Here is a 22,798-nt window from a genome sequence, read left to right on the forward strand (position 1 = left end):
TTTTGAATGAATTGTAAGGGACCAGGGAATGAAGGCACAGCAAGTGTAGTTCTGAATATTTAGCCTAGATATTTACCAAGGAATGAAGTGTGCAAGATTCAGAAAAGATTGTGGGGAGAAAATATTATTCAAACTGTCTTTTTTTTTCTATAAACGACAAATATAGATTTGTAAAATGATTAATAACGTGTTTGTCAATAGAGTAGTTTTACTTTGATGATCCAGTCAGCGCATGTGTGTCGGAATGCTGAATGTTATAATAGTTATGTTGAGAGTTTGTCTCAGTGTGACATTTTTATCTTGCAGCTTTGCCTCGTGTGTACACTATGCTCTGCTTTTTGGGTATGTTTTATTTATCCTAACTAAAGTAAATATAATCAGATTGTTTGGAAATCAGGCCCATTTTATGCAATTGTCTAATCTACCTTCATTTTCAATTACAGTGGAAGAAGGCAGCACTTGCTTTAATATTTTGTGTCTTGCAGTTCTTTGCTATGGCCTGGTGAGTAAGCATGTGTGTGCTCAATTTTTTTAAAACAAGATGAGACTTTTTATCCATTTACATGCATGGCATAATTAATATACTTATTTGATGCTTTACATATTCACTGTAAACGAAATGATTTTTCATTTTGATTTTTCAACTCATTGCAAAATGTCAAGAAAACTGGGTCGAAATGGCATGTGTTGCATTTCAAGCAAAATTATCTAACAACAGCAGTGTAGGTAATGGTTATGGAAAATTTGCTGCTCTCCTTCTTCACTCAGTACAAACAAGTTCCTGAACAGGGCCTTATAACCAGCTGGATTCAAAATTAGTTTGTGAGAAGGTGACATTTTCTCCTGGTTTCAAAACCTACTCACTAGTTTGGACAAGTCATATAATCATTTGAGTATGTTAAATTTGTGAATTTAAAAATAATCTCAAAACTGCTGGGAGAGCTGGTGTAATTTGGAAACAAGGGTGCATTGTGAGTAAACTGGCTCAACAAATCTCGAGGGCACACCTCAATTGACCTGATTTTACTGTTCGAGTGAAAGCAACAGCTATGACCTTCCAGGATTCTGTCAGAAGATTATTTTTTAACAAAACATTGAATTGTAGACTATCTATAAGCATTGAATATTTGCAAGTTTAAAATTGCATGTGTTTCTAATAATAAAACTTGAGTATATTCAAGAGTAATGGATATATCTGTGTGCTGCCTTCACCAACTAAAAACAGGCTCCTGGAAACAGCGTCATAGCAAGCAAAGGGCTAGATTCAAGTTTTATTAAATAAAAAAATTAGTTCTAAATTAGTCAGCTGAGAAGGTGATACAGTCTCCTGGTTTCATTATATTGTATAAAATAAAAACAGTAACGAGATTGTGTTTACTGTTCCCATTTGTCATTTTCTATACAAATAAATTGATGCAACCTCATAGGATTACACAATATTTGCTTTGCCATGAGCTCATAACCTTAAAAAAAACAATGTGTTCTTCTGTTCCTTTATTGAAAGTGATAGTTTGAACTGTGAATCAACTCAGTCAGTTTATTAACTTGCATTCTTATGTTAATGAATCTAAGACTGAGCATAATGTAAATTCCTTGCTACAGTTGCTAGTTTTTCTATTGAAAAGCTCTGTAGAGTATAAAAATTGTGTATCAGAGGCATCCAATTATCTTATTTTATACATAGAAATGTTGACCAAAAAAATTAAGTCACAAGGTTGAACTTAAACAGATTCAATCAGCTTTGTGTTCAGTTTATTTACCGGTTATGCATAATGCTGTTTTTGCATACTCCAGGCAAGGGAAGCCCATGGCTGGGCTGTCCTTTTTTGATGAAGTAGAACTGTTTCAAATAAGTTACCAAGAATAAGTGGTTCAGTGTAGTGTTGGTACAATAACTCCAGTGACTCTTGTCTCCCTCTCTTTGTTACAGGTATAGTATATCATACATTCCATTTGCGAGGTGAGTTGTACAATAATCATTAACTAGGATGACTGTGCTTCAGGACAAGAAATAAAATTCAAGAAATACACAAATGCATGTATAGGTGCACTCTTCAACAGATTTGAAAGTTGAAGATTTTTTTTTAAAAAACATATTAGCCTGATTTCTTCCCAGCTCTGATGTTTGGACTCTATATTTTACCGCCACATCAAAGAAGTATTCAAATGAGTGTTATCAATCTGAGTTAATGATTCTGGTGGTGACTTTTTCCACCGGAGTCCACTCTGAACATCCCTACTTGTTGTAGGGCTATTGAGGTAGCAAGAGGTCATTGTCACATTGGAACCAACAACATAGGAAGGGAAAAGGTTGAGATTCTGAAGAGTGATTACAGAGAGTTAGGCAGGAATTGGGAAAAATGGTTTCTCAAGAGTAGTAATATCTGGATTACTCCCAGTGACTACAAGCTAGTGAGGGCAGGAATAGGAGGATAGAGCAGATGAATGCATGGCTGAGGAGCTGGTGTATGGGAGAAGGATTCATATTTTTGGATCATTGGAATCTCTTTTGGGGTAGCAGTGACTTGTACAAGAAGGACAGATTGCACCTAAATTGGAAGGGGACTAATATACTGGCTGGCAAATTTGCCGGAGCTGCTCGGGAGGATTTAAACTAGTAAGGTGGGGGGGAGTTGGGGGGGGGGGGGGAGCTGAGGGGTGGTGGGGGGTGGTACCCAGGGTGATAGTGAGGAAAGAGATCAATCTGAGACTGGTACAGTTGAGAACAGAAGCGAGCCAAACAGTCAGGGCAGGCAGAGACAAGGTAGGACTAATAAACTAAACTGCATTTATTTCAATGCAAGGGGCCTAACAAGGAAGGCAGATGAACTCCGGACATGGTTAGGAACTTGGGACTGGGATATCATAGCAATCACAGAAACATGGCTCAGGGATCGGCAGCTTAATGTTCCAGGATACAAATGCTACAGGAAGGGTTGAAGGGGAGGAAAGAGAGGAGGGGGAGTGGTGTTTTTGATAAGGGATCGCATTACAGCTGTACTGAGGGAGGATATTCCCAGAAATACATCCAGGGAAGTTATTTGGGTGAAACTGAAAAATAAGAAAGGGATGATCACCTTATTGGAATTGTATTATAGACCCCCTAAAAGTCAGAGGGCAATTGAGAAACAAACTTGTAAGGAGATCTCACCTATCTGTAAGAATAATAGGGTGGTTACGGTAGGGGATTTTCACGTTCCAAACATAGACTGGGACTGCCATAGTGTTAAGGGTTCAGATGGAGAAGAATTTGTTAAGTATGTGCAAGAAAATTTTCTGATTCAGTATGTGGATGTACCTACTAGAGAAGGTGCAAAGCTTGACCTACACACTGAAAATAAGACAGGGTAGTGGAGGTGTCAGTGGGGGGAGCACTCTGGGGCCAGCGACCATAATTCTATTAGATTTTAAAATAGTGATGGAAAAGGACAGACCAGATCTAAAAGTTGAAGTTCTAAATTGGAGAAAGGCCAATTTTGACGGTATTAGGCAAGAACTTTCAAAAGCTGATTGGGAGCAGATGTTCACAGGTAAAGGGACGGATGGAAATTGGGAAGCCTTCGGAAATGAGATAATGAGAATCCAGAGAAAGTATTTTCCTGTTAGGATGAAAGGAAAGGCTGGTAAGTATAGGGAATGCTGGATGACTAAAGAAATTGAGGGTTTGGGTTAAGAAAAAGAAGGAAGCATATGTCAGGTATAGACAGGATAGATCGAGTGAATCCTTAGAGTATAAAGGCAGTTGGAGTACACTTAAGAGGGAAATCAGGAGGGCAAAAAGGGGACATGAGATAGCTTTGGCAAAGAGAATTAAGGAGAATCCAAAGGGTTTTTACAAATACATTAAGGACAAAAGGGTAACTAGGGAGAGAATAGGGCCCCTCAAAGATCAGCAAGGCAGCCTTTGTGTGGAGCTGCAGAAAATGGGGGAGATACTAAACAAATATTTTGCATCAGTATTTATTGTGGAAAAGGATATGGAAGATATAGACTGTAGGGAAATAGATGGTGACATCTTGCAAAATGTCCAGATTACAGAGGAGGAAGTGCTGGATGTCTTGAAACGGGTAAAGGTGGATAAATCCCCAGGACCTGATCAGGTGTACCCTAGAACTCTGTGGCAAGCTAGAGAAGTGATTGCTGGGCCTCTTGCTAAGATATTTGTATCATCGATAGTCACAGGTGAGGTGCTGGAAGATTGGAGGTTGGCTAATGTGGTGCCACTGTTTAAGAAGGGTGGTAAGGACAAGCCAGGGAATTAAAGGTCAGTGAGCCTGAAGTTGGTGGTGGGCAAGTTGTTGGTGGGAATCCTGAGGGACAGGATGTTCACGTATTTGGAAAGGTAAGGACTGATTAGGGATAGTCAACATGGCTTTGTGCGTGGGAAAGCATGTCTCACAAACGCAATTGAGTTTTTTTTCAAGAAGTAACAAAGGGGATTGATGAGGGCAGAGCAGTGGATGTGATCTATATGGACTTCAGTATGGCATTCGACAAGGTTTGCCATGGGAGACTTGTTAGCAAGGTTAGATATCATGGAATACAGGGAGAACTAGCCAATTGGATACAGAACTGGCTCAAAGGTAGAAGACAGAGGGTGGTGGTGGAGTCCACAAATCCACACCGACCTTCAGAAGAGTGACCCAGCAGACCCATTTCCCTATGACTAATGCACCTAACACCATGGGCAATTTAGCACGGCCAATTCACTTGACTTGCACATCTTTGGACTGTCGGAGGAAACCCACGCAGACACTGGGCGAATGTGCAAACTCTACACAGTCACCCAAGGCTGGAATCAAATCTGGAACCCTGGTGCTGTGAGGCAGCAGTGTGAACCACTGAGCCACTGTGCTGCCCCTACAGTTAGTAAGTTTCCAGATGACACCAAAATTGGAAGTGTAGTGGACAGTGAAGAAGGTTACCTCAGATTACAACAGGATCATGATCAGATGGGCCAATGGGCTGAGAAGTGGCAGATGGAGTTTAATTCAGATAAATGCGAGGTGCTGCATTTTGGGAAAGCAAATCTTAGCAGGACTTCTACACTTAATGGTAAGGTACTCGGGAGTGTTGCTGAACAAAGAGACCTTGGAGTGCAGGTCATAGCTCCTTGAAAGTGGAGTCGCAGGTAGATAGGATAGTGAAGAAGGCATTTGGTATGCTTTCTTTTATTGGTCCGAGTATTGAGTACAGGAGTTGGGAGGTCATGTTGCAGCTGTACAGGACATTGGTTAGGCCATTGTTGAAATATTGCATGCAGTTCTGGTCTCCTTCCTTTCATAAGGTTGTTGTGAAACTTGAGAGGGTTCAAAAAAGATTTACAAGGATGTTGCTAGGGTTGGAGGATTTTACCTATAGGGAGAGGATGAACAGGTTGCGGCTGTTTTCCCTGGAGCGTCAGAGGTTGAGGGGTGACCTTATAGAGGTTTACAAAATCATGAGGGGCATGGGGTCGGGAAGTCCAGATCTAGAGGGCATTGGTTTAGGGTGAGTGGGGAAAGATATATAAGAGACCTAAGAGGCAACCTTTTCACACAGAGGGTGGTATATATATGGAATGAGCTACTAGAGGAAGTGATGGAAGCTGATTCAATTGCAACATTAAAAGGCATTTGGATGGGTATATGAGTAGGAAGGGTTTGGAGGGATATGGGCCGAGTGCTGGCAGGTGGGATTAGATTGGGTTGGGATATCTGGTCAGCATGCACAGGTTGGACCGAAGGGTCTGTTTCCATGCTGTACATCTATGACTCAGTGCTCAGTCATTCTGAACAAAAGTGTGCATGTCATTAACTGATCAAATATGGATTGTTAGTCTTTCAGATTGCTTCTGAAAGGAGGTGTCTGACTTAATACGTTAATTCTGCTGTTGACACCGATGCTGTCTGATCTTCCTATTTTGAACCTTTTCTAGTTTCAGTTTCTAGCACCTGTTTTTTTTTTGTCATCAATTTAACACTAAATTTGAAAATATGAAAATCTTCATCCTGCTAAGTTACATTTTAAACAACAAACTACTTCCTGAATGCGTACTGCATTACATTTAAGTTAAAACATGCTGTAACTTTGAATAAGTAGTCTAAGCTTCCCTTAATTCAGGGTACAGCCCTTGTATACTTTTAAATTCGCACAACAGTAAGACCAATTCATGTAGGCTACTTGTGTCATCAATTTTGCATTTAAAATAGTCTTTCTCATCTTTCCCATTTGGTATAGTAATTGTTTTCTCCAAATCAGAAGGCTGTGGATTCTGAATTCTAAATTGGAATTTCTGTGAAGCATGATTAAAAGTGCCATGGTTATGTTGAAGCTTGATGTTTGCTCAGGTGTTGGTTAAAGAATCCATGATGCCTTGTGCAAATTACCGATATATTCTTATTCCCTGTTCAATCTTAATTCCTCAACCTAAATAGATTAACTGGTCTTTCATGTAACTGCTGTTCATGGTACCTTTCGGGGAGCAATTTGGTTGCCACCTTTTCCTGCACAAAATCATTTCAACAATTAAAAGGTGTTCTATAAAAATAATTCATTGTGGTCCAGTTTGTATGAAAGCCCTGCGTATCCCAGATGCTATCACTTTACATCAAAGTTACATACAAGTGATACCTGCTGCTGTTGCTGCTGCCTTCTGGTCATATTCTTTCTCCTTATCAATATGTTCATTGTCTTATTACCTGCAGTACACACTTCCAGGATAATTTTGCCTGCTATGCATAGCCTTTTAATGATCTTACCATGCCACTTTAACAGTTCAGACTGCTGTTACTATCAAAGATGATCTTGTTGGTTGTATAAAACAATTTTGGTAAATATGTTAGTATTTCTTATGGAAATTTATAATCTCTTACATTTTGTCCAGACTATACTTGTTAAAAAAAAATTCTGAGGTTTTAGGTCTGGCATAAGTGATATTGTCAAGGTTTCAATTATTACTTAACATAAATCATGTTTTGTGTGTTTGGGAAACAATTCAACCATCTGTGTTTTAAAAATGCTGAATATTGATTTTCTAAATAATTGAGTACAAGAAGTGACGTTTGAATATTTTTTATTTTACAGAGATGCAGTGATAAAGTGCTTTACAACATGTTTGGCATGAAACTACATATAATGAAGGAGGAACACTATGCTAAGAGTGGGGCATCTTATGTTTTTTGTGCCTGTTTACACACAATCCTCTAAGTGTCTTAATGTATGCTGCAGTTAATTCTCTCTGTCTCTTTCCTGAAGCATAACTTCTTACCCACAATTGGATAGTTTACAAATTTTGTTACCCTTTTCATAATTTTAAAAGGGTGATTGTTATCCTGAAAAGCAACATTCCATTTTCTAGGTAAAGATATGGTCAATACAAGTTCATTTTTTTTAAAACAAACAAGTAATTTCTAACAGTCTTTCAGAAATCGTGCTGTCACTTTTATTTTCACAAATTGATCCAGGAATATGGTGATTTAACAAGTGAAATCCCAAATTGAAAACACTGAAATTTATTTGGATATTGATAACTGTGCTAAACATTAGTTCTTAAATTCTGGTTAAAGAGTAACCTGATGGTGTAAATGTATTGCCTTAACCGTGTGGTTAGTGCTAATACTTTTACTGTTTAACATTTGTGGTTTTTACAAAAGTGACTATAAATTATCAAATGGCTTAAGATGTTACTGTTAAGCCTGTTAACATTTTCAACGAAAAAATCTGATGATCATGACAAATGATTTGCATTCCAAGTTTTTAAGATCAATAAAAGTGCCTTCATTTTGGGGAATTCCAAAAATTATTTCCAGTCATCAGCTGCAGTCTGAATCGAACGGTTTTCAATATACAGTACTGATATCTAAAAGACCATGTAATCTGCGAAACAGGTTTCTTAATGTATTTTTACGCCTTAGATGTTTGAAGATGTGCCTTTTGTGTCAATATGATGTGTCTCTAATAAATATAAAGCTGAAGTAAACCTAGTTGTGTACAAGATTTCTAGAGGCTTATAGTTTTTGCTGTATTTTACTACAAGCTGCCTGCAAATTATGTTTAATTGAAAGGGGCAGAGCTTCATAAATGTATAATTTTTTTGCCATATTATTTAATACAGATTTCTTCAACACTATATTCCTAATTTACTGAGTAGTATTAAATCTTAATTACTTCTATAACCTGTAATTTTGGTAAACTGCATCTTTGCTTATTGCAACACCTTCCCACCACCAAGCCTAGAACTCACTGTTTAAAGAATTAATGTTTATAGATAGCTATTCCAATCAATAATTTTATGATCTGTAATGACACGATGTAAAGTACTGACTTGTACTACTCTTTTCTGGTTATGAAGTTTTGACTTTATAGACTCTTATTGAAGAGAATGTGAAAAGAAATTCCCAAACAATTTAACGCATTTTCCATTTTGGATTTTAGTAAAATGTAATGGGATCAGGTTAATAGATTATTCTGGAGATAACTGTAGCTTCCAGTAGTAATGGAAGTAGATAAAAATTGAGGCTGTTTTTGAGATCAGAGATGACTACGTAACACTTACAGTTCATAAACAGTTTGCCACATATACAATTGCTAACACTATCATCTTTAACATAACAAACATTATGCCTGCTTAAAGTGGGGTTGTGTATTTTGTTTTTATTTCTTTTTGAATTTGCTTGTTTACTTTCTCCCTCCTTTTTCTGAGATCCATTGCATATTGAGTAATGTGAATATTAAAATAGTTCCAATTTTCTATTACATTTGTATGTAATCAGAGATTGTCTTGTATTCTGACTTAGTGTACTTATTACAATCTGCTGTGCCTACATTTGAGCAATGAGTGCCTTAGAGCACATGTGCATTTTGGAATTATGAAGTGCTTCTTTGTTTGGCTGCTTTGTTTACAACCAAATTTGAATCTTTATTACATTGTCTTAAATACTGGTAAACTAATTGTCCTGAAGATATTTATTATTTATCTCTTTGCTTCTTGAAACTTTACCAGTCTATTAAACACTTTGAGAGCATTTGAACACTAATTACCTTTTGTATTGGACGGTTCAGTCATAACTTTAAAGAAATGAAAATCTATCTTTCAAATGTAATCTTCAAGGAAATTGAAATCCATTATTGTGCATATTACTGTTGAGCTGAACACAGCACAGATGGAGGGCTAACCTTAGCAATAACAAAACCAGAGAGACTTAATATTTGCAGCACTCTGCCTTTTAAAAATGTTTCTAGTGGATGTGGAAAATTGGAAGGGGAAAAATATCCACCTTTATTTTTCTTTTGTCATCCTCTATTACTTGGCCATTCTATCTTTCCATTTAATGATAATAAACGGTAAATAAATCTTACAAGTGTAGGTGCAAAAGCCACTGAACAAAATTAAAAGTTGCTTGTTTATGAAGCCATGAGGTCAGCATGTTCTAGCATTTGTTATAATGTTTTACATAATTTAGTATTCGTATAATTTGAGTTTTTGGTGAATTCTTTTTTGTCTTTATCTAGGGTTGTCTGTGTTAATCATTTTGCTGCAGTTATTCCATGTAGTATTTGTACCGACTATGAATGGAATGCTGTCTTCTTGCACTTTTTTATATTTGAAGTCTCCTTTGGTTCAATTTATTTTGTAACTTTGAAAATCTACATTAAAATTGTGCAGTTACATTTTTAACTGGCGCAGTTTCAAGAAAAATTACAGACAAGTGTATTAGATTATTTTCATTTTTGACAATTCATGTTATAGATGAATTAAGAAGGATACTATATAGATTTTTTTTAAAGCTATTTCTCCATTTCCAATAACAATGGTATTTGCATGTAGAGGCAACTGGCTTCAAACTAGAATTTAATTTTGTGGCAACAATTCAATATTAATATGTTGAAAGTTCTGGTGTAACTTGTGTAAATGACTGACTGTGTAATTCTATAATTTTATTGCATATTTTGGAATCTATTCGTATTTTTCTGGATATTGGTGTGGCAGATTAATTTCAGTTGTATATAGATTAGTGTAAAGTAAGTAAAATAAAATGCATTAACTAACCATTTTTTGTGAAGATGCAAAATCTACGTACACTAATGCTATGTCTAAGTTTGTATTAGTGCAACCTGTTTTCATTAAAATGAAGCCAAAAAACAATATATTGTATTTAACATTTTACTTCCCTAAGTGGAATCAAAATCATCAGTTACCGTAATTTTGGTATAAGAAGTTGTTTCAAGTTTCACTAAATACCCAGAGGTCCATAATTGTTATTGGAACTTTGATCATTGCCTCTTTCTTTAATGTTTTAATATCCAATTCTTGATTAACATATCAGTTGTTAACTTAAAACTTTTGAGAAGCTAGCAACATGAGAATCTAGGTACAAATATCATTTAAAATGTCATGAACAGATACTGGAATCGAGCAAACTACTCTAATGCTTTAATATGTCTAGAGAACTAGAATACATTGTGGAAAAGTAGAACAACAACACCAAAGAAATGATCTTGGGGATGCTGTTGGCTTTGGAGAGTATGGTATAGATTTGCCAAAATAATACCTGGACTTCCAGGGTAAATTATAACCTAAGATTACAGAAACTAGGGTTGGAAACCTCAGAATTTAGATGGTGTAAACATAATTTGATTGAAGTTTTCAAGGTGTTAAGGAAAACAGATCAAGTAGATGAAGGAAGCTATTCCTGCTGAATGAGGACTTTATGACTTGGGTCAGAGTCTAAAATTTATAGCGAAATCACTGAGGAATGAAATTAGGAAGCACGTTTGCATGTAAACGGCGGTACATATTTGGAACTCTCCTACAAACAATCAGCTCCACCCCAGGTCATTGTTGGAGGTGTTTCTCAGTGTCCAAGGTCCAACCATCTTCAATTGCTTCATCAGTGGCCTTCCTCAAATTTTGAGGTCAGAAGTGAAGGTGTTCACTGATTTGCATACAGTAATATTAACAATACCTTGAGCTGCATAGATTGCTTCATTAACACACAGATGACGTTCAGATTCAAGCCATTATGTTGCAAGTCAGGTTTAAACCAGACTAGTATGTGGCAAGACGATCTCAACCAAGAGAGAATCTTAGCATCCCTTTTCATACTGTAGCTGAGTTCCCCAGCATCAACATCCTAATAATTTTTAATCAGACCCTTAACTGGATCAGCCATTCATATACATGTCAGTACAAGAGCATGTCAGAGGCTGGAAATTCTGCATTAGGAATTATATTTCCTATCTCCCAAAGCCTGTCATCTCTAAATCTGAAGTTGAATGTTGTAGTATATTCTTCATGTATCTGGAAGTGTGCAGTTCTAACAACATTCATGAAGCTTACTATTTCATTTGAAATAGTCTGCTTGCTTGCTTGATATTCCATCCACATTGTAAAAATTTTGCCACTGTTACACTGAGGTTGCAGTATGTACCATGCACCATAGCAACTCACCAAGACTTTTCCAGCAACACCTTTTAAAGATCTGCAACACATAGAAGAACAAGGAACACTATCATCTCCAAATCTCCATCAAAGACATATGCCACTGTTCCTTCCACTGTTGAAATGTTAAAATCTTTGAATCCCCTCCCCAGCACCAGTGTGAATGCAGGCCAGCTGCCACATAGAGTAGTTAAGTAGTTCACAACTACCTTGAGGGGAATTGGTGATTACCAATAAATAATATTCTTGTCAGTTATATCCACATAGAATCATAAAACATTTACAGCACAGAAAAAAAGTCACTAGAACCATCAAGTCTGTACCAATCAATTTACAAAAGCTTACTTAAACAACAGCCTTGCAAGTTATGGCCATTTGGGTGCAGTCCTGATATCTGTTCATGCTTCTGCTAACCTTCCAGGGAGTAAGCTCTTGATCTCTGCCAACCTCTGGCTGAAGAATTTTTTTCTCAAGTTCTCTAATCTTTCAACTTTAAATCTATCCCCTTAGTCACTGCCAAGCCAAATAAGCACTTTTCACTTCTTTTTCAAGCTTTCACAATTTCATACATCTCAATCAATACTCCCCTCAACCTTTTTGGTTCCAAAAAGAACCCCAACCCATTTAATCTTTCCTAATAGCTGCATTTTCCTAGTACCAATAACATCCTCATAAATCTCTGAATGCTCCTCAGGGGAAATACATCTTTTCAATGGAGGTGATCAGAACTGTGCACACTATTCAGAAAGATTGTAGCCTAACTTAACGATTTGTAGATTTTAATCAACCAGTTAGGAAATTGTATGATGCATGCAAAAACAGGAAGGGCTGGAGAAAACCCTACACATCTGGTAGCATCTGTAAAAGGAAAACAGACTTAATATTTTGAGTCCAGTGACCCTCCTTCAGAGCTCTGTAGCCACTCAGTCCCATGGTTGACCCTAGTGCTAGGGAGGTAGTACATTGTCACAGATTCATGTTTGCAGCCACTGTAATGCTTATCCATTGCCTTAGTTATCAAATTATATATCACTGTGTCTGCTAGAATTTCTTTTGTCTACTGGGAAGCTGAGTCACTCCTAGTATCATCATTATCCTCCCCTGTGTGATATCAGTTTTTTAAAAAAGGTTTTTGTAAATCATCTTCTCCAGTTGACCATTTAAAGTATCCTAATAATTTAAATAAAATTACTTCTCAAAAATCTGATCTGGAACAAAATTGAAAAGCTGCCTTAGAGCAGAGTGAATAAATTAGGAAAAAGCTATTACCTGCTCTGTTGACAGTTGTCTTATTAACTCTTCTTGTTCTGTCTCAAAAAAAACCTATTCATTATTAAAGATGTACAAACCGTATTCTTGCGGCATTTTCAAAGATATATTCTTAAATTAGCAAAATGCTTTTTGTGGTCATTTCAATATTGGATACATATTTGCTTACTTTTTTTCACAAAGCAAAAAAAACTAAATCCTTTACTTAGCGGAGTCTGTCGTCTTGAGTTTGAATGCTGAACTGATTATTAGCAATGAACATAAATCCCAAGGTGAAAATCCTGACTACAAAGTCCCAACTCATTGGAGAGATTGATTCCTTGGCGTGCTTCATAAATATCTTCAGTCAGACACATCTGTCTTATGGCACTTTGCCCAAGGAGTTATTCTTTAAGTGTGAACATCAATTTCTGCAGTCAGAAGGCTAGGGTCATCATGACTGAAACCATTTCTGCTACTGATATCTTGTATTTAGTTGCCGATTTTAAATGGAAAACATCCCGAAGGATTTTACAGGAATGCTACCAACTGATCAACTTAAAATCCATATAGCAATAGTGCTGCCAATTGTTCCACACAAGCAAGTCTCATACTGTGTACCAGTGTTGTGCCAGGAAGTTCAACCAATGTCACTTCAGCTGTCTTGGGAATCTTCTGCAGGTCAGATGGCAGGACAAAATACCAAATTCTGAAGTGATCAGTTGAGCTGATTTCTCAGCATCAACATTATAGTGGGAGACCAAAACTGATTTGGATTGGACATATAGTCAAATATCTGACACTCACCAAAGTTAATATTCTTTGGAGAGCTTGATTCGGAGGCAAATGCTCATGAGACCAAAGGAAATACTGCAAAAAGGCTCCACTGAAGTATTTTGGTGTTGAAGTCCTGGGAGATCACCTGCCACCAGCAAATAATAAATGGTATGGCCTCTATTTCAGAAGGCAAAAGCAAAACACAAGGAAAGGAAAGCCTGTGCCAGCAGTTTGTCCAAAGCTCAAATCTTTGTGGTGTCCTGCCCTATTTACACCTGGCCTTTCAAGGCACAACAAATTTAGTAGTCAACTACATACCCATCAGAAGGTATCCAGTAGGAACATGACTCAGCATAGTGCAGGGCTCTAATACTTCTCCTCCTGTATGAATAATTTAAATGCCTACAATAATGGGAGAGACAGCATGATTTCAATTCTCATAGTGGCAATTTGGGATTTTGAATTCATTTTTAAAAGTCTTGAAATAAAGAATGGGCTTCACTAAAAATTATCATGAATCAGGGCATCCACCTTGGACAGCATAGTCAATGGCTCGGGGCAATAACCCTGGGCATCGCTCACCTGCACCCTCCATCCATGGAGGCTGGTGTTGGTCAAGTACCAGTGTTACCATAGCATCATGGGACATCTCCCACTCATAATATAGTGCAGCATTTCAATACTGCACTTTGAAGCTCACTGACACCCATTGACAGACTGCTTAGCATACAAAGGCAGGCACACACTTCATATATCAGAACAGGGTGTGCAATTGAGCTCTTTTCTTGCACTCTTAGCATGCAGTCAATTTGCACCTATATGGATGTTAATGACATCTCTGACTTGCTCTTTGCACATTGGCACCGCATTCACAACTTAAAGGTTCACAGAACTTCTGTCTTGACTTGCCTTTTTACACAGAAGGCAAGCAACTTGTCATGTTTGCAAGCAATGATCAATCAAAGGGTGGGCTTTTGGTATACAGCATCTTACTGCATTAATGTCACATCTCTAGTGTGTGCCAGCAGTTTATACAGCAAACACAAAGTCTGAGGGAATACTATTCTGTTAACTCGAGTACAATCATCATACAGGATTAATTGCACAATAAGTCATGGGACTCATCTGAAACCAATCCAGAGGCTTGGATACAGTTGACCACTTGGGGCATTTAGGGTCAGGGTTCCATTTCATTATAATCCAGGAATTGGGCCATTATCAATCCTGCAAATTGAGTGCAACCAATCTAGGGATTGATTTAAGTCAGTTGGAGGGCAGCACAGTGATCAGTGAGATATCTGGTCAGTCATCAGTCAGGACTGATATTTGAATTTGGTAAGGGGAAGTGGGCTACAGTCACTCTAAGGGGTCTGTTCACTGCTGAAGGTGGTTAACAGGAGCCAATATTTTGGTGGCGAAGTTAGGGAAGTAAAATGTAGGGATTAGACGTGGGATGCAGAGGAGGCAAAAATAGCAAAAGATGATAAGTCAACATGCAAAGACAATAGAGCATGGGGAGGGCAAGGGGCACTGTAGAGGCCAAGGAGGTAGTCGTGGATATGTCAAGTGAGCTAAGAAGTTGACTTGCAGTCTTTTCATCCCCTGTCTAGGTGACATCTTCAGTGCTTTGGAGCTTCTTGCGAAGTGCTGTTGTGTTGTGTCTGCTGTTAGTCTTGGTCACCACCACCCTGGCTTCAGCTAGGGACAATGCATTGCAGTGTTTGCCATGATTAAGCTGTGGTCCTAGAGATCAGGGGTAAAGTAAGAGAAGAAAAGTTGAATAAAAAAGTTTGGTCAGAACAGGGGGAGTCTCAAACCTCATCGAATCAACGCAAGTGAAGGCAAGGCAGAAAGAAATGTGAAGGTTTGTTGGGTCATGTAGATTGACAAGGTAAGTCTGCAACTTACTCTACATTGCCTTCTATCTTTCTCTGCACAGCAAATGCACAGTGGAAATGAAAAATGCCAGCTCTCCATGGCACCTGCCACCTTGTCAATGCAGATGATCAGTCCCAGATGCATGCGTACCGGAGGCAGCAAGATACAGATGACATTGGTGGACTCCTCCAACCTTCAATCCAATTTCTTGAGTGTCTCTGAGAAAACGTGTTTCTGTTTGTGCATTTGATTGAAATCAATAATAGCCAACACCATCTTCAGACTAGGGCTAAGCAAGCACACAGTCTCCAGTAGTTCTCTGACTGCCAGCAGTCTGGGGTGTCTCTTCCTTAGCCAGCTGTGGAAATGTGCAAGTTGTGTGCTCACCAGTATGTGCATCAGAGTCTAATTTAGCAGAAATACCCAACAAGCTGCCAGTGTCTGAGCTGGTGGATGGTACAGGTGACAGATTGGCTACTACTTGTTCTGAATGAAGTCTTCCTTTGTCTTTTTCATGAGAGGTGCATGAGGTGGGGTTTGGAGGATTTCCTCTCTTCAGAGTGGAAACTGTGCAAATGATGTTCATGCCTGCAGAAAATGGGCGATGGAATTAATTGCATTCAGAATACTGTCCTCATCTGCTTAAGCAAGAATTCTAACCTCATAGGTACTGAGCAAAATGTCATGCACCCCGCCAACTATCTTGGCCTTCTCTGACCTATTGTGGGCAGCTGTCTCTTGAAATGAAACAAAAGGAACAAATGAATGAACTGGAAATGGCACCGCTGTTGGTGCTGAAACAAGTGAGGACACTGAGTTGACCCAAGTGAATGAGTAGGAAGCAGAAAGGATAGGCAGGGTTAGCTGTCTGGGTGATCGTGATGGGTGTGAGCAATTCAGGGAAGAAGTTGCATCCAATAGTGATAATGGTGGACCGTAAGCCTTAGTGGGAGGTGTGTGCAGTGTAGCCTTAGAGTGAGTATGAGGTAGCAAAAAGAAGATTGTGTCTCGTACCCTTGCAGAGCACAGAAGGCCATTAACCTTTTTATGATATTGCTGACTATGCCTCTGAACTGTATTGACACAGTGCTGTCTTCAAACCACCTAATAGGTCTACTGTCTCCTCCAACACCCAGTCCAGCAGGACTCCCAGGTTACTGCCAGTAAAGTGGGGTGCCAACTTACCTCTGAGCCATTTCCTGTGTAGTTCTATGGAGGGTAGTTCCTAGCTTGCAGTATTTGAACTGGTCAATAGCTGGGTAATAAAAATGGAGATGGTGCTAGGAAATCCAGCAATTGTGAGCATTCCTGTGGCTGGTGAGCACAAGATAGCAGAAAAGTATTGTTGTGGAGGCATGGTGCAGAGTTAATGATGTGAGCAGCATAAAATTGCATGAGAAAACATGTAAGAGCTCACATAGACAAAGTTTCCGTGAGCCCCATTACAATTTTGGGGAAATTCAGACCATTGTTGCAGAGTGGCTGATTCATAACTATTCTCTGACGTTCTGTAAAAAACATTATTCAGTTCCCTTTGGTCCTCAGGCCAGGAAAGAGAACTTAATGTCGCCCCTACCAGCGACACTTGAGAAAGAATTTTTTTAAAATGATTGTGGGATCCTGTTGGTTTATACCACTTAAATTCACAAGAAATTTTTATTCTCCATTTTATTCAAATGAGGAATGCAATGCTAATATTTCCATTAACCGTGAAAACTGAGTACCAAACTGGTTTGTATCGTCAGTACTACAATAGAAAAAAATTCTTCACAGGAATTCTTCATTTTGGTATAAGCCAATGTTAATATATCATGCAATGTTTATTTGAATAATCAAGGAAACATTATATTTACTATAGGCGAAGTCCCATTATGAAATTTCTACTTTAGTATTTTTAACAACCTGAAATTGTAAGAAAGGATTGGGTTGAATTTGTAATTTTACAACAGACTTCAACTATTAATAAAAAACAGTTAATCTACGTTAAATCATGTTAAGTTGTATAATCCTAGGGTACAGTCTATCTGTGATTAAAAGCATGACTGGGCAGATGGCTATTTTAGTAATTCAATTATATCTTCACCCTGTGCAAAGCAAAATGCTGTTTGAGGTTGACGACAATATTGTACAGAGTAGGAGATTGAGTTTCTGGGAGATTAGGCTTCTGTAGGCTCTGGTACATTCAGGACCATGTTCTTCTTTCAATTATTTGGATAATGTACAGGAGATGGAAATACTAGTCAACTATCTCCTTTACATTTCAGCTGATGTGGGAGATTTTGTCCAGAATTGTGAAGGGAGTAGGAACAAAGAACAAAGCAGGATGCTCATATATCAGCTGGGTGGCTGACAGTTAATACCTTTCCTTAGTTATTCAAAACACCTGTCGACATTTATAGATTAAGAAGTTTAAATGAATATCTCAGACAAGACAATGATAAAAGCTTAGCATATGTAATCTCATTCGTGACTACAAATTACAATCACCAAAATGTTTGTTAATGAAATTAGGATTTTTCATTTTTATAGCTTTTATTGTTCTCACCTTGTGTGAAGCTTATGTAGGATTTATGGTGCATCTTTTGCTTCTTTCTGTCTCTATTGTTAGAATATTTCCTAAGTTTTATCTGCCTTCATAACAAATTACACTTTGAAAAAAATAAAGAGTGATACACAATTGAAATGACAGGTTCAATAGAGAAATGACAGGCTCAATAGAGCTTTTAACAGAATGAAACAATCTCAAATTTTCTTACATTGTTCCTACTTTTATTGAACGTAGAATACCTAAGTGATCTGTTTGTTACATATGGTTGTGAGATTTATTAGATATTTGTAAATCCAATTCACTGTTAGACTTATTCACTGGCTCTGTTTTTCTCAGAAACTATCTAAATTAGCAGCAATGGAAAAATAAGGAATTGTTTGTTACCATGTTAGATTAGATAGTTTGGAAACATTGTGATGTAAATGAATTAATTTAATATTTTACTAGCTGTGTAATTACTTATCATATACAAAGTGATTCTGATATTAAGGAAAAATGCCCAACAAGGAATATATTTTATCTGAGATTTGGGACAATATCCCTTCAAAAGAATTTCATGCTTTATTAATATTAAAACCATTTTTTAAAGCCACAAAGGAAAATACCTATTTTTCTAAACAACCTACTCAGATATATCATATGTCTGGAGCAGGTAAGACTTGAACCCAGGCCTCCATGGTCTAAGGTAGGGACTCGATTCCTGAAGAAGGGCTGATGCCCGAAACGTCGATTCTCCTGTTCCTTGGATGCTGCCTGACCTGCTGCGTTTTTCCAGCAACACATTTTCAACTCTACCACTGCACCACACAAGAGCCAAGGCTCATATTTAAATAGATGCACCTGCTGTAGTGTAATCTGTGAAAGTGGATAATTGGAGCTTTCCAGACTAGACAGGTCGTTGCTAGTTGCTCTGGGAACAGAACCTAACATCACAACCTCCGATAATGTTTGTATAACACCTTCTGAATTAATTTTAGTTTTTCCCAAGTCTTAATGGAGTTGATATGTTATTGGCACTGCTTCTTTCTTTTTATTCTATCTCCATTGTCACACTCTTTTGCAGCCTTATAATGAATTGTATTTTCAAATAAGTGAAAAGTCATCTGTCACTGAAAAGGACCAGAGAAAAAAATAATAAGTTCAATTCAGAAGCAATGATTCCTCCCGGTGCTCCAGTGTCCTCCCACAGTCCAAAAATGTGCAGGTTAGGTGAATTGGCCATGCTAAATTGCCCGTAGTGTTAGATACAGGGGTAAATGTAGGGGAATGGGTGGGTGGGTGTGCTTCGGCAGGTCGGTGTGGACTTGTTGGGCCAAAGGGCCTTTTCCCACACTTTAAGTAATCTAAGTATTGAAGGGAGCTGCTCTTAGCTTGTTGCTGTAGCTCATTCAAGATATAATTTAGTACAGCTTCTTGATGAATTTATGTGTGCCACTTGCCCTAAATTATAGCTTAATAACTCCCAGGATCTATATTGTGTCAAAGAATCATTGTTTGAACTGGTTTAGAGCAGACAATGTGATACTATTTCAGCTGATTATGACATTTAGTTGTGTACCTGTAACTGTCCACCCTGATCAAAAAAAACCCACACAGAACTGCGGATGCTGGAAATCAGAAACAATAGGAGAAATTGCTGGAAAATAGTAGCGTCTGTGGAGAGAAAGCAGAGGTAATGTTATGTTCTGAAGAATGATCACTGGGCCCAAAATATTAACCTGCTGAGTTTTTCCAGCAAATTCTGTTTTTGTACCATCCCCTCTGATGTCTGGCTGTTGAAAGTCATGCGACAGGAGTGCAGGAGACATGGGAAGACTGACATTCTAATATTTTGCCTAAAGTTTTCCAAAGAATCTGAATTAGGGGCAGTTTAGTCCATTTGACATCAATTATAAAGGTACTGCAGAGCAAATGAGGAATTGTTGATTATTTTTCATAAACTATTGTGAACCAGAATACTTCTGGTGACAATTATTTCAGAAAAAAATTAAAACCAGCAGAAACATTTTGCACCATACCATTTATGGAAAATGGAAACAGATAACTACCTATCTGAAACAAGTAAAACAGATAAAATCAATGAAAAAAAAGAAAGGAAATTTGAATATTTGTAACTCTCCTCAGGTACCATTCCCCAGCTTTCAAATCCATTACAGGTCTATAAAACTAGTGCCACCATCTCCAATCTGGCCTCACCAATCTGTGCCCAATTTTCCAATAAATCGCTTTTTGAATAACTCTAAACAGAAGTTGGTTCCTACCTCTGGCAAAATGCTGAAACAGGATTTATCAAAGTTATGAGTGCCATCCCCTGTAGTTAACCATGATGCATTTTCTTTCTTTGATAAGGATAGGCTTATATATATCAATAGGGCCACCACAGAATAGGCATGTTTGTTGCAGGGATTAATGCTGAAAAAAATATACCTGTCATTGTGCACTGATCACTGAAGTTTAATGAGCAATGTTGAAAAACTGTAGCTAAAGCTAATTGGGGTCTTATGAATGGAAGCATTCAGTATAGATAAAAGGATACCATTTTAACAATATACATATTGCCGGTTAGCTCATAGCTGGAGGGCTGTAACTAGTTTTGCTCTTCTTGCAAATTTTATGATATAAAAACCTTAAAGCTCCAGAGGAGACCTTTAAGAATGAACCCTTATTTAAATAACTACAGTTAATCAGTTATGATCACTCATGCACAAATTAGGAGTAGGAGCGGACCATTTGACCCTTGAACCTGCTCTGTTGTTCAATAAGCTCACGACTAATCTCACGACGATTATGCACTCAACTCCACTTTCCTGCATACCTAAAATGCAGTTTGACTAGCTTGTTAGTCAAGAATCCATTTACTTCAATCTTGAAAATATTCTTTGATCCTGTCTCCACCAATCTCTGGAAGAGTATTCCACAGGTGTCAAACTTCTAAGAGAAATGTTTCTTGCCATCCTATCTTAAATAGGTGACCTCTTATTTTTAAACGGTGCTTCCTAGTTCTAGAGTCTCCCACAAAAGGAAACATCCTTTCAGCAAAGAACCCATCAAGTTCCTTCAGGAACTTACAAACATGGGAACAAACAAATGTGGAGCAAGCATAGCCAGTTTGACCACTCAAGTCTGTCCCACCATTCAATAAGATCGAGGCTGACATGATGGAAACATCAACACCAAATTTCTGCCTATCCCAAATAACCTCTCACCCCCATGCGAATTAAGAATCTACATTTGCTTTAAAAATATTCATGGATGATGCTTTTACCACCTTTTCAAGAAAGGAGTTCCAGAGTGAGCTGACCTGCCCTCAGAACTTACCCGACATGCAGTGTGATTTTTTTTTCTTCCTCAGCAGGCTTCTTCCCCTTCTAGTCCTGAACATTACTTTTGTTTCTCCAAGAATATTAAGTTGGTGGGGTGTGGGCAGGAGATGTATTAGTTTGTAAAAAAGTGTTTATCCATTGTGGTATGTCCATCATTGTGTGGAGCAGGTTTGATTGATCAGCTAGTGCTTTCTTACCTGACAATCTTCTGCAGCCTTTGACTCAATTGACCAAAGATGTAAAATTAATCCAGCAAGATGTTTCATTCTAGCATACAAGCTGCATTTGTATCAAACCATTTTTGCATTATTGACATTGGGACACTTTAAATCAGTATCAGCTTGATCTTATTATTGTGGATTATATTGATCGAGAGCTGTGTAACTGGTTAGGGAAAAGTTATACCACCTCATATGCACCATGAGGTATTTGAAATAAGTGCACTACCATATCGAAGTATGTCACCTAAATTATGCAAATAAATTTGATTTATTGTGGCTTGATTGCATATATGAAGAATGAAGTCTATCTCATTGTTCACTTCCAGGTACAATGCAAATATCTAAACATGCACTTTTTCGATATTTTCAAAGATCTAAACTGACATTAAATAAAAATCAACTCACATTCAAAATCTGAAAATAATTTTGTAAAGAAATTGCAGGAATTGTATGAAGTGTCTTAAGTAGGTGATTAAAATATGACCGGGCAGGTTAAATAAGTTATGCAGTTATCAAAATGTATAAATATGACAGATTAATATTAATAAGCTTTAAAACCTCCTGAAATGACAAGCTAACTTATCTTCAAAGTATTTCATTTGTTTTACAACTGATACTGATATTTATTTATTCAAAAATAAGAAATGAAATTCACAGCATTAAAGTCCTGTGAACCATCAGAAAACATTGAGCTATAAAAGGTAATTCAGCTCATCAAACATATTTATTTTAGAGACCTCAATTAATTTACCCTGATGTAGGCTGTACTCCACTTATCTAATCTACTCTGCTTCTTTTGGCACATTAGATCCATGGGTTATGTATTATTACTGTGATCCCTCCGTGTAAGCCTAATGGCATGTTGTTTTAATGGAGGTATTAGGCATTTAAGGGAAATGGATTAATGTTGTTAAAATAGAGAAATTTTGTGCATTCATATGTTAATATTTCAAGTAGTGACTGCTGGGGTCATGTAACTAACAACAAAATGTCTGTTCAGGGATTGTGGAGATCAGCTGATTTTTCTTCCACAAATATCTGGTTGAAAACATTTAAAGTGTATCATTAGTGTTAAACAGGCACACAGGTTTTTGGCTTTATAAAGGCAAACGTTTTCAGCCATTGAACAGACTTATCAGATACAATCACGGGTATAATTCATTAAGAAGGCTATCAAAACTTTGGAGAGGATGGAGATAAAATTTGCTAGCTTGTGACCCAGAATGAGGCTCCTCATTTACATGAAGGAGCTGAGAAGCTGGGATTGTTCTCCTTAGAATATAGAAACTTGTGGTAAGATTTAACAAGGCATTCAAACTATGAAGGGTTTGACTGAAAAAATAAAGAGAAACTACTTCCATAAGGATTACAGGAAGCATAT

At 37.6% G+C, this 22,798-nt stretch overlaps 1 protein-coding gene across 2 annotated transcripts in view; it reads left to right on the forward strand.

Moving 5' to 3' along the window:
* Positions 1-10,126, forward strand: part of sft2d2a (SFT2 domain containing 2a) — a 42,737-nt gene extending 32,611 nt beyond the window's left edge. Inside the window, exons 5-8 of one of the 2 annotated variants that reach the window (XM_072585452.1) lie at positions 307-342; positions 444-502; positions 1,931-1,960; positions 7,066-10,126. In XM_072585452.1, the coding sequence (XP_072441553.1) occupies positions 307-342; positions 444-502; positions 1,931-1,960; positions 7,066-7,105 (165 nt within the window). In that variant the 3' untranslated portion in view covers positions 7,106-10,126. The remainder of the gene's footprint in view (positions 1-306; positions 343-443; positions 503-1,930; positions 1,961-7,065) is intronic. The other variant, XM_072585453.1, reaches the window with a different exon arrangement.
* The last annotated feature ends 12,672 nt before the right edge of the window (positions 10,127-22,798 follow it).

Source organism: Chiloscyllium punctatum, chromosome 15, assembly GCF_047496795.1.
Source record: "Chiloscyllium punctatum isolate Juve2018m chromosome 15, sChiPun1.3, whole genome shotgun sequence".
Classification (NCBI taxonomy): domain Eukaryota; kingdom Metazoa; phylum Chordata; class Chondrichthyes; order Orectolobiformes; family Hemiscylliidae; genus Chiloscyllium; species Chiloscyllium punctatum.